Raw genomic sequence first — 13,490 nt, 5'->3', positions numbered from 1 at the left:
CTGGCTTCGGCCAGGAGAGTGTCAGAACTGGCAGCTTTATCTTACAAAAGCCCATATCTGATTTTCCATTCGGACAGGGCAGAACTGCGGACTCGTCCGCATTTTCTCCATAAGGTGGTGTCAGCATTTCATCTGAACCAGCCTATTGTAGTGCCTGCGGCTACAAGTGACTTGGAGGACTCCAAGTTACTGGACGTTGTCAGAGCATTAAAAATATATATTGCAAGGACAGCTGGAGTCAGAAAATCTGACTCGTTGTTTATCTTGTATGCACCCAACAAGATGGGTGCTCCTGCGTCTAAGCAGACGATTGCTCGTTGGATCTGTAGCACAATCCAACTTGCACATTCTGTGGCAGGCCTGCCACAGCCTAAATCTGTAAAGGCCCACTCCACAAGAAAGGTGGGCTCATCTTGGGCGGCTGCCCGAGGGGTCTCGGCATTACAACTTTGCCGAGCAGCTACGTGGTCAGGGGAGAACACGTTTGTAAAATTTTACAAATTTGATACTCTGGCTAAGGAGGACCTGGAGTTCTCTCATTCGGTGCTGCAGAGTCATCCGCACTCTCCCGCCCGTTTGGGAGCTTTGGTATAATCCCCATGGTCCTTTCAGGAACCCCAGCATCCACTAGGACGATAGAGAAAATAAGAATTTACTTACCGATAATTCTATTTCTCGGAGTCCGTAGTGGATGCTGGGCGCCCATCCCAAGTGCGGATTATCTGCAATAATTGTACATAGTTATTGTTAACTAATTCGGGTTATTGTTTAGGAAGCCATCTTTCAGAGGCTCCTCTGTTATCATACTGTTAACTGGGTTTGATCACAAGTTGTACGGTGTGATTGGTGTGGCTGGTATGAGTCTTACCCGGGATTCAAAATTCCTCCCTTATTGTGTACGCTCGTCCGGGCACAGTACCTAACTGAGGCTTGGAGGAGGGTCATAGGGGGAGGAGCCTGTGCACACCACCTGATCGGAAAGCTTTACTTTTTGTGCCCTGTCTCCTGCGGAGCCGCTATTCCCCATGGTCCTTTCAGGAACCCCAGCATCCACTACGGACTCCGAGAAATAGAATTATCGGTAAGTAAATTCTTATTTTGAATAACACAGATATGCATATTTCTGTATTTCCACAGCAATAAACAGTTAAATAATAGTGGATCCGTTTATACAGTATTAATCTGCATCATCTTTATTGGAGGTTGTTTTCACTTGTCAAATATTTTTTTTTCCATATATAATTTGTTGCCTGGTTTTCAGATATTTGAATGGTGGTATTTTCGGAAGTACGGAACATCATTTATTGAACAAGTCTCTGTAAGTCACCTGCGCCCTCTTTTGGGAGGTATTGATAACAGTACACCAAGTAGCACAAACACGAGTAACGGGGATGCGGATTCAAGTCGACAAAGCGTTTCAGGTACAATTCCCTTCATCTCTGTAGAAAATACTTATGCCTGAACTGTCATATGTCTTGAAGTGTTTTCAGTTGGGGGTGTGTATGTGTGTATAATGTGGTGTTTGCAAAACTTTTTGAAGTGCTTTAAGTTTTTACTTTAATAATCATTTGTTCGAGAATGAAAAGCTTTAACACTTTTTAATGTCCTGTGAATACATCCTGCGTGCCTTTTTTGTGAGAAATGTATTCTGCAAACTTTCTCTCGCATTTTATGTATATATCATGCCTTTGTTTTCCATGCTTTGCTTCTTGATTTAGACATAAATAAAAATCTAGGAAAATAACTTGTGTTTAAATGCTGTTAATATGCATCTTTATGAAAATCATTAATTTGCATAGTGTATTTGTATACACTGTGATTATAAAGATATACAAAATCAACTTGAAACTACAGAAATTGTGAACACCTATAAAAGGAACGACCATAACGGCTTCATGTGTAAACTGGCATAGTGAAGCCATAGCACTACCTAGTGGAAGACCATAGAAATTACATTTCAAAAAGAGTAAATGTAGAATTTGGTGGAAATTTTTTTTTTTTTACGTTCCCACTCTTACAAGGTATTTGCCTGACAAGATAACATCATCTTAATCTAATATGATTTGGTCTTGGAATGTTAGTCGTGAGTGATGTATTAGTTCTTGATTTATCAGTTAGGTCAGTAGATATAACTCTCTTGTCCTGTAGATGTATTCTAGATTACTTAGTATATATACATCACATTATAATACACTATACATAGAATAATATGGTATATGAAGCAGTAGCTAAGCAATCTGAAAACCTGCCGTGTGGCCACCTAGTGGACAGTGCAATGACACAAAGGACTGGCATGTCCTGGCTCTTACCAGTGATAAGTCCCAGTCTCTACATGGATTCTTTCTGCCTAGAAATGTTTTATACCTTCCGTGTAATGAATCTCTTAGATCAGAGGTTCTCAAACGCGGTCCTCAAGCCACCCCAATGGTCCAGGTTTTAAGTTTATCCATGCTTGGCCACAGGTGACTTAATTAGCTCCTCAGTCAATTTGGTTTACCCGTCAGTGCTGAGCCATGGATGTACCTAAAACCTGGAACGTTGGGTTGCCTTGAGGACCGTGTTTGAGAACCTCTGCATTAGATGATAATTTTTATTTGTCTTTAACCTGTGGTATTTTGTTTCACTGTCACAGAATGTAAAGTCTGGCGAAATCCATTAAACTTGTTTCGTGGTGCGGAGTATAACAGGTATGTTGTGTAAGGAATTTAGCAGGGTACCATAAACATGCATATTGTCACACCCTATATTCTTTTCTGTGTGACTTTGTTAGAGGGATTTCCTAAAGTATATGGCTTACTGTACAGACACTGCATACAGCCAGCCATACATACTTTAGACCTACTGCTTTAGAAAATCCTACAAATCATACTGCCCATATATTATTTATTTATTATTTATTTATTTATTAACAGTTTCTTATATAGCGCAGCATATTCCGTTGCGCTTTACAATTAGAACAACAGTAATAGAACAAAACTGGGTAAAAACAGACAGACATAGAGGTAGGAAGGCCCTGCTCGCAAGCTTACAATCTATAGGGAAATAGGCATTGATACACAAGGATAGATGCTACCTATTGCATAATGGTCCACCAGATTGCTAGGTTCTTAATGGGTTGTATGATATGATCACCCCGCAATGTTGGCCAAGTGTCAGGAGGGTGTGAGAGTAAAGAGACAAAATATGTGATGTTATGTATACTGTACAGAGAGGATGTAATTAGATAGGGAAGCACTGAAGGTTATGTGGGTGGGTCTGGAATTTGATTGGCTTGTCTGAAGAGGTGAGTTTTCAGAGAACGTTTAAAGGTTTGGAGACTAGAGGCGAGTCTTATTGTGCGTGGGAGGGCATTCCACAGAGTGGGTGAAGCCTGGATAAAGTCCTGTAATTTTGAGTGTGAACAAGTAATGCGTGTGGATGAGAGACGTAGATCTTGTGCAGAACGGAGAGGTCAGGTAGGGAGATATTTTGAGATGAGTGAAGAGATGTATGTTTGGTTAATAGCCTTGTATGTCAGTAAAAGTATTTTATATTTAATACGGTAGAATACTGGTAACCAGTGGAGGGACTGACAGAGCGGATCTGCAGACGATGAACATCTAGCGAGGAAGATTAGCCTCGCAGCTGCATTCAAAATGGATTGTAATGGTGAGAGCCTATGTTTGGGAAGACCGGTCAGGAGACTACAGGTTGAGTATCCCTTATCCAAAATGCTTGGGACCAGAGGTATTTTGGATATCGGATTTTTCCGTATTTTGGAATAATTGCATACCATAATGAGATATCGTGGTGATGGGACCTAAGTCTAAGCACAGAATGCATTTATGTTTCATATACACCTTATACACACAGCCTGAAGGTCATTTTAGCCAATATTTTTTATAACTTTGTGTATTAAACAAAGTGTATGTACATTCACAGAATTCATTTATGTTTCACATACACCTTATACACACAGCCTGAAGGTCATTTAATACAATATTTTTAATAACTTTGTGTATTAAACAAAGTTTGTGTACATTGAGTCATCAAAAAACAAAGGTTTCACTATCTCACTCTCACTCAAAAAAGTCCGTATTTCGGAATATTCCGTATTTCGGAATATTTGGATATGGGATACTCAACCTGTATTACAATAATCAATGCGGGAGATAATAGGAGAATGGATTAGAATTTTTGCTGTGTCTTGTGTAAGATATGGTCGTATTTTGGATATGTTTCTTAGATGTATGTAACATGATCTTGAGACAGATTGAATGTGGGGAACAAAGGACAGTTCAGAGTTAAGAATGACACCTAGGCAGCGAGCTTCTGGGGTAGGGGTGATTGCTGAGTTCTCAACAGTGATAGAGATATCAGGTTGTAAATTACTATTGGCCGGTGGAAATATAATTAATTCTGTTTTAGAAATATTAAGTTTGAGGTGGTGAGATGTCATCCAAGATGAAATGGCAGAAAGGCATTCAGTGACACGGCCCAATACAGATGGTGACAAATCAGGGGAGGATAGGTAGATTTGAGAATCATCCGCCTACAGATGGTACTGAAATCCAAAAGAGTTGATTAGTTTGCCAAGAGATGTGGTATAGATTGAGAAAAGCAGAGGACCGAAGACTGAGCATTGCGGTACTCCAACTGAGAGAGGTAGCGAAGAGGAGGTGGAATCAGAGAAACAAACACTGAAGGAGCGATTAGATAGGTAGGATGAGAACCAAGAAAGGGCTGTGTCCTGAATCCCTAGGGATTGTAGTGTTTCTATGTATGAGAAGAGAGTGGTAAACAGTGTCAAAAGCAGCAGAGAGATCAAGGAGAATAAGTAGAGAGTAATGTCCTTTAGATTTAGCAGTGACCAAATCATTCACTACCTTAGTCAGTGCTGTCTCTGTGGAGTGTTGGGCACGAAATCCTGACTGAAGTGGGTCCAGTAGGCTGTGTGAGTTAAGAAAGTGTGTGAGGCGAGTGTAGGCAAGTCGCTCAAGTAGCTTGGAGGGGCATGGGAGCTGAGAGATGGGACGGTAGTTTGAGAGAGAGTTAGGGTCAGAGTTTTGTTTTTTCAGAATAGGAGTAATCACTGCATGCTTGTATAGAGAAGGAAAGATACCAATAGACAGAGAGAGAATACATATTACAATCCTCCTCATTCCCCTACCATGCTTGTTTATGATGATTACAAGACAAAACCCAACTAGTAATTACATGCAGTAATTATATTTCAGCGATCAACTGAAAGGCCTCTATTTACTATTATGCTGCAATTACACAGATTTCTTTTGTCTCTCATCTTGGCAATAGAAAATGTATTATGGCTGCAATATCCTATTAGAGCATCAGAGTATTACACAGCTGCATGGCATCGGTAAAGCCTCATTTACCATCTGAGCAGCCAGTCTTCAATGCAACTGTGCATACAACACCTGGCTGGCTAAGTCACAAAAGCACACTGGGACATTCTGAGTCTGCATCCACTTGATAAAATAACTTACATGGGTATATTCAATGCTTGTCGGATCCTTTCCCGTTCTCCTCACCTGCCCGCCTTCTCTTCCTCCTAACATGTCCCCGCTCCCCCGTCTCATCTTCTCAATCCAACTTTTTGTAAACTCGGATTGAGATTGTCGGAAACGGGGCCAAAACCTGTCGGATTTGGCCGTGTTTCTGACAAAAGCACGTGGATCCAAGGCTATTCCGACGATCCACGTGGTTTCCGACAAGTCTGGAATTCCTGACTTGTCAGAAAAAATCAGCCGGCATTGAATAGGTCAGAACCCCTTCAGACCTAAACCTGTTGGACGCTGCCGTCTTTCCGACAAGACGGCAGCTTCTGACATTTATTGAATACACCCCATAGCATTCTATCTTCACTTGTTTCACCACACTCTTTTAAATAAGGGGAAGCTTTCCTCTGAACTGAACTGCCGGTGCGTTGCCCCGCGATGTCGCGTCACGGGGCATCGCACAAGTGTATGGGCAGCATAAAGCTAGGTACACACTATACAATTATCTGGCAGATTATCTGCCAGATCTAGCTGTTTGGAATGAAAATCTGGTAATGGATGAGAGCAAATAACGATCTTATCATTTGTTTCCAAACACTGCAAAACTGTCAAAAACAGTCGTTCATCCAAGTGGGTTAAATTTGTGTTTAACCAATTTGTATGAACAACAGGTCTTGTTAGTTTCCAGTGTTTGGGAACAAATGATAGATTGTAAGGGATACGGTCATTAGGTCGACAGGGTCACTAGATCGACATGGTCATCAGGTCGACATGTACTAGGTCGACATGGAAAAGGTCGACATGAGTTTTTCACTTTTTTGTCATCTTTTGAACTTTTTCATACTTTACGATCCACGTGGACTATGATTGTGAACGGTAACCTTGCCGAGCGCAGCGGAGCGAGGCATCTTGCTGAAGCATGGAGAGCGAACATGGTGCACTAATTAGGGTTCCCTGTCATATTCTGGAGAAAACGACACCAAAAAAGTAAAAAAACTCATGTCGACCTTTTTCTGATGACCATGTTGAGCTAGTGACCCTGTCGACCTAATGCATGTCAACCAATAGTGGTCGACCTAATGACCCATACCCGATTGTAATTTGCTCTCATCCATTTCCAGATTTTCATTCCACCCAGCTATAATCTGCCAGATAATTGTGTAGTGTGTACCTAGCTTTAGTCATTGTGAGTCTGCTAATGAATAATACAGAATGAGCCATTGTCCTATTAGTGTGTAAGAATAGTCCTATCCCAGCTTGCACATGATTCTCGCTGCTGTGTAACCTGAGCAGTTGTCATTTTGGCAGGTGCACAGTACAACATAGCATGGAAATGTCTAATAGCTGTTACAGAGAGAATGACTAGTCCCTGCCTCCTGCGTATTTGTACAACTAGTAGAACTTTTACTTATCAGTGTTTCTTGTCATTTTTACATTCACAAACGTTTTTCTTGATTCAATAAGACATTTTTTGTATTTTTTTCCAAAAAGCCTTATGGTGGCCTATCACAAGTTCTATTCATAAACTATACATGCTTACATTGTAAGTGACCTATCAGATTCTCAGCACGAGAGAGTTTACAACTCACAAATTTCCCCAATACTGTACATTTATTTTGAGCTCATCCATGATGGTGCCTGTTCATTCTAATGCTGGTTTTACCTTCCTCCTGAAGCAGCTTTAAATGCAAGCACTGTGTCCGTTTTATTTTCCATTTTACGCTATATGAATCATTTATATAGTAAACCAATGATGAGATCACTTACCAGTCCCAAACTTCCCGTTCTAATAACTGTCCTGACTTCTGCCAGAGCTAATAGAGGGGTGTGGTAGTCTAATTAAGCAAAAAGTCCCTATCCACATTTGATTACACATGTATTTGCAGACTACACTTCCCCATTTGAAGCCACAATATCCTATTTATTTATTTATATTCACTGTATATGCCAATCACTGGTTGTTTTCCCATAACATAGTGCCTGCAATCCAGTGTCCTGTTAGAAAAAAAAGACATAAATTGTATGATCAGCATTCCCGAATCAGAATATTCCATTATATTACAGATACACATGGGTGACAGGCCGAGAACCGTTAACATATTATGATATGAATCTTTCAGCCCAGGATCATCAGACCTTCTTCACGTGTGACACAGATCATATGCGACCATCAGATGCAAGTAAGAATAGCACTCTACACAAATGTTACTTGTATGGGCAGCATTCACCTTTTTCTGACTCTGTCCCCTATTGCCAATACGGACAGATTATACACATAGCTTGGACTGCGGCCACATAGATTCTGTTCTGACAGTGATTCTATGTGTTGGATTTATATGCGTGGGTATCCTCCATTTTAGGGAATTTGCAGCATACTCTCCAGTTGGACAGGGACGTATGTAAGAGATTCCCTGTATGGGATCATTATGAGATCCCGCTGCTCGGGATGCCGAATGTCAGGATCCCGAAATCGGCACCCCAAGCGACAGAATGACGGCAGGGGGGTGAGCACAACAAAGGCCCTTGCGGGCTCAGTTCTCCCTCTCTGGGTGTCGTGGACACTCATATACCCCTTTCATATCTCCAATGCCAGATCCCAATGGGTCCTTCCCGGGTGGGATCTGGCATTGGAGCCTCTGCGCTGCCTTCCTGACCCGGCAATAGGACAGGTCGGTTGCCATAGCAGCGGGGGGTGGTGGTGGAGGCTGCGCTGGGAGATGAGCTCATCTCTGCGCTGCCTCTCCCTATGTAGTAAATGGGACCCGTTTACACTGCCACTGACCTGGTATTCAACCCGGGAATAACCCTTCTTATTACTCGGGTTGAATTACCGGGTCAGGTGACTCTGGAATTCTCCAAGGTCCCTTTCACATCGCACACTGACCCGTATCGACCCGGCAATATGCCTGGTTGATACCGGGATATTTTTGCGATGTGAAAGGGGTAATAGAGGGGGAATCGCCTACCTCGCCGCTATACCGGCGGCGGTATGGTGGCCCTGTCAGGATCCCAGCGTCGGTATTGTGACAGCCAGGATCCCGACTATTGGTATGCTCATTGCATACCCCCTGTACACTGTATGGTGGCTATAGATAAATAAATTGTAGTGATAGTATTGGTCACTGATCTGGTCTCTTCCCCTGGCCTTTTCTGCTCCCACACTGCATAGAGTTTGTATTGTAATTGAATTCCACCATAAGAATATTTTGTAACCATTGTACATGACCTTCAAATAGAAAAAAAATTGTAATATTTTCTTTAAGAGAGACTTTAGTGATTGTTATAATGTCATATGTATATATAATACTACTTGGCCCATTGATAGTGTATATGGTACAGTGTGTTTTTCTTTTTTAAACCATTCATTTCTTGAAGCTCAGTCAGTACATGAAAAGACTTATGCTTATAACCGTAGTCTTGTTCAGAGAGAATTTCCTAAGTGGCTGTGATATGGAGAAAGAGGGGAATGGTGTGCCAGAATGTAAGGGGAAGGGAGAGTATGCCAAACTGTATAGATCCTAAAGGGTGCTCTGGGATTATGTGAATGGAAAGTGGGAAATGAAAAATAATGACCACATACTCCGTTTTATCAAAGGATGTTGAAGAATTTTTGATCTTTCTGATAATTATACTGTCATGCGATACACCCTGTTAATAATAGGTTGGATTCAATGGGGGTTGGGTTTTATTATTTGGCAACTAGGCAAAGCTTGGGGGCTGCCAGTTAGAGTGGAAACCAGCTTTCTTGTAGACACTTGTCGGAGTCCACTTCAAGGATAGATAGGAGCCTATAGGCAATGTTCCATTGATTTTCCTATGGATAGAACCATATTCTTTTCGAGGCGGAGTCATCTTGACTTATTATCATTTATTTGATTCCACCCATGAGCCAGGGACCAGACAATGAGGCATTGTGAAGGGTGCCACCCGCTATAAGACAGCAATCATCTGGGTTTGAGAGCGTTCTTATAAGTAAGAAAGAATGCCACTCCCTGCTGTTTGCCGTTTGCTGAGGCAAAAATATCTGGGAGAATTGCCTACTTTCTAGCTGACAATACAAGACAAATGCGTTTCTTGTAAGAAAACAATGTCTTCTCTTTCTGTCCTGCAGGCGTCCAAGACCATGATGCATTTGTATGAGGCAATGGTGTCCTTTGATAGATCAGGTTTTGGATTGCTAGTGATAAGCGATATTGTGGTTGTGGAGTGGAATGGGACAGCCAGTAGATGGAGGAACGGGTGATGGTTAAATAGAAGCCCAATAACATGAAAACCCTTAAAAAAATAAAATGGACACAAAGCTCATTGTGGAGTAGTGTCTTCAACACAGTCATCAGAGATTTCTGGTAAAATATGATTGAAGATCCATGGGGAGGGTTTGAAGAGCTGATGCTGAAACAGAATCTGGCACAAGCTGAGAGGTTGTTGTGTTGGGACTCGTTTTCTCATTCCTCTGCTTCCTTTAAATATTTCAACCTCATTATATAATCTCAGCAGTTCCTTATCAAGCAGAACTTGAGTGGCAAAGGCCATCTGTTGTAGCCTCTAAGGAGTCCATTCTGATGCCAAGCAAGGCTATTTCTAAATTGAAATTGGCAATGGCGTATCCAAACAGCATGTCTTCAGGAACCCCCAATCAGATAAATTATGATTCCCTGAATTTGAGGGTCAATTTGTATTTCAGACGAGGACATAGAATTTGAGGCTTCAGATGGGTTGACGGGCATAGGGTTTAATTTTCCCACCAAAAAACTGTGAGATAGATCTTTTATGCCACTTTTTGCTCTTCTGTGTTATGCTGATTGGTAAACACCTATCCGGGAGCTAGCAGAAGCAGATTGAGGTAATAGGAAAAAGTGGAAAGGAATAAAATTAAGCACATATGCTTGTTAGCACAAATATGTTGCCCCACTTATCCTGGGTGGAATGAAAACGCTTCATATGTTTTTCCAGTTAGCAGCAGGAATCCTTGTGTCTGCATATTCTTCTAGTATCTATAGACGGATAGTCCAGTGATGTCTGTATTTATTTAAGTAAAGTACAAGTGGAGTGTGAGCGAATGAATAGCTTGACATCAGTCAAGGATGCCATAATAGTTGTAGTAATTACCAACAGCCACATAGAGGCAGTAGCACCTCAAAGATAAGTATTTGAGCAGTGATAGTGGCCTTGAAGATTAAGCAGTATAGGTGAATGTTGACTTCCACTCACTGCTGTACTGTAGGTCTCTGACGAGCATTTCTCTCAATCACAAAAGAATCAGACTGTGGTGCATCTCATCAAAAGACATAAGTGACAGATCAGATCAAATAGGAGCAATAGGTGATTCAGCCACATGTCTGTGACATAAGGGGCATCTCACTCTCTAGCTGAAGAACTGGGCCAGTAAGAAATGTGATGTCCCAAGGTTGTTGTAAGTTGGGTTTATAAGGTGGCACAGTAAAAGTAACCTGGGAGGAGGACAGAAAGTCTATATAAATGCTTGGATGTGGGATATTTTTTATGGAATCCAATTTTGCAGATGGCTAAAATAAAGCAGAGCAATGTGTTGTTGCTGGGGACTGATACAAGGAAGAATTCCATCTAGAAATTTTCTGTTGAAACTCATTACCGAGGTCTCCAATCAAGAACGGCCATGAAATGCGGTCAAAGGTTTTACAGTCTCAAGTGCCATGCTGAAGGAAGAACAGGATTGCTCGTAGATGTAGTAATGAGTTTGATGGTTTGTCTTGTGTTAGCCAGGGCCTGACAGCCAGGAATAAAGCTCACCTGATCAGGATGTACAGTATTAGATGGTGCAAACATCATCAGTGGCACAGGAAAGGATGTACCAGATCTATAGTATATTAAAGATATAGAGCACCAATATCTTGTAAGAATATGCTGTGGAAATTTGTGTTACTACATCTCCCCATACTAGTATAGCAGCGTATTATAAAGTCTGTTATCACCTTGCAATGCAACCTCAAGAAGACCATTCTGTGGATTGCAAATGTCCATCATGTAATAAGACCTGCATGCAACGTGTGGGACTTATAGTAGATAAGTAAGTGCTTAATTGCTAATAAACCAAACCATTTTCTTTGCTCTACAAGAACTATTACTGTGCCTACTGATTATGTTCTATAACACAGCTAGCCAGCTTATGTATGGTAAATTTCTCATTTAAATTCATGTTTTGTTTTTCCCCCTCTTTATTTCTCATTAAATAGTAATGCAGAAGGCATGGAGAGAAAGAAATCCACAAGCCAGAATTTCTGCTGCACATGAAGCGCTAGAATTAAATGAGTGAGTTGCCATATTTAACTGCTTAAGCACAAAAATCTGTCATTAAGTGTGCACTTGTAGTCACATTACTCCTCTATGCCACACTGAATGCCAGTAAGTATTTACCTCAGGTACTGGATGGTGACAGTACTTGTAGTCACATTACTCCTCTATGCCACACTGAATACCAGTAAGTATTTACCTCAGGTACTGGATGGTGACAGTACTTGAAATTGTACAGGCCAACTACAGTACACAGATTTATTGATTTATTATCTGGGAGCCACTCTCTTGTAAAACACATTTGCTTCCAAGTGGCTGTTTCATTATCTGTTTACTTTCTATTCATCTTACAGGTCCACTGGTACTGATCACAATGCATAAGCATCCCCCCATGAATGACAAATCACCTGTAGTATGTCCCGCATTCTGTTCTGCTTACACAGCTAGGGTCAGTTATCATTTAGGCAGAGACCCAGGACTGGTTTAGAGATTATGGGAGCCCTGCTACTAAATTGTTATTGTCCAGAGTGTTGACCTGACTTACACATGCTTGTTCGAGTCTGTACAACCAACAGACTGCATACACAGGTTGCTCAAACAGTGCTATGAATTCCTATAGTTAGTGCTTTCTGGGCTTGTTAGATTGCTGAGCAGTACACAGCACAGCCGCACCATGAGGAGGGTGTCTGGTTGCTTAACACAGACCATCTGTGAATGTATAGCTGTATCCATATGCCATATAGTTAAGTACATATGGGTTCTCATACAGATGTAGCCATGCTCCTCTTTCTGCGATGCTGCATGGCATGCCAGGCTGCAACTATTCGCAGCCGGCGATCGCTTCACGCATTCCTTTAGAAATGAATAGAGCAATTGACATCTGCGAATAGTCGCAGCCAGGCATGCAATGAAAATGCATCTCAATCCAATGCGACGCGACTATGACACACCAGAAGTTAATTTGATATACAGTATGACACTTGTGCAACTGAGTCTCTGAATCTCTATATGAAGTGCTACAGTGTAGCAGCCACAGCTTTTTTTTTCCAATACAAGTTCTGTTCTGCCCCTTATAGAGACTCAGTCACACACAGATATACAAGTGTCCTATATCAAATTAATCAGCACCGTCTCCTTGTGCATCCTAGTCACATTACATTGTGACTAAAATGCTTTTTTGGCAAGAAAAGGCGCCTAACATTATCAAAGTTACACAGGATTGGGCGGCTCACTCACGCCAGGTCTCTTGCGCTGCATGGCATATTGAAGCTAGATGTATGAAGACACATCTGTATTTAAGTGGGGATGGCATGTTTGTCCATCTTCTTGGGTTTACACAGATGCTTTATGTAACAAAATAGAAGACAACATGTAGTTTGAAGAAAATAAATGATAATCAGGGATCTTGAGGACATGTTTTAAATCAGTGGTTCTTAATTCCAGTTCTCAAGTACCACCACTAGGTCATGTTTTGTAGATTACGTGCGCCAAACAGCCCTTCTCCGTGCACCAGGTCCTGTGCAACTTAGCTTGTGCCAAGTGCCTTTTTCTGATCAAGTGTGTGTTCAGGGCCCCTGAGCAACAAACTTGTGAGGGCCCTTATCAACATAAGGAGTGGGGGAGGCAGTGAGACTGCAACGATCACCTCCAGTGCAGCGTGGGCCTGGGTTGAGGTGGAGGGAGCAGCCGACATCCTCCTCCCGGGAGGCGTGACTCTGATCAATG

At 41.7% G+C, this 13,490-nt stretch overlaps 1 protein-coding gene across 9 annotated transcripts in view; it reads left to right on the top strand.

The window, feature by feature from the left end:
- Positions 1–13,490, top strand: part of ST7 (suppression of tumorigenicity 7) — a 240,173-nt gene that overhangs the window by 192,561 nt on the left and 34,122 nt on the right. For 8 of the 9 annotated variants that reach the window (XM_063927225.1, XM_063927224.1, XM_063927229.1 and 5 more), the window contains 4 exons: positions 1,262–1,421; positions 2,633–2,687; positions 7,560–7,675; positions 11,708–11,783. In XM_063927225.1, the coding sequence (XP_063783295.1) occupies positions 1,262–1,421; positions 2,633–2,687; positions 7,560–7,675; positions 11,708–11,783 (407 nt within the window). Of the gene's footprint in view, positions 1–1,261; positions 1,422–2,632; positions 2,688–3,561; positions 3,649–7,559; positions 7,676–11,707; positions 11,784–13,490 lie in introns of those variants that run through there. The other variant, XM_063927232.1, reaches the window with a different exon arrangement.

Source organism: Pseudophryne corroboree, chromosome 6 (genome assembly GCF_028390025.1).
Source record: "Pseudophryne corroboree isolate aPseCor3 chromosome 6, aPseCor3.hap2, whole genome shotgun sequence".
Lineage (NCBI taxonomy): Eukaryota > Metazoa > Chordata > Amphibia > Anura > Myobatrachidae > Pseudophryne > Pseudophryne corroboree.
Note: the sequence above shows the minus strand (reverse complement) of the source record. Positions and strands in the feature narration are given on the sequence as shown.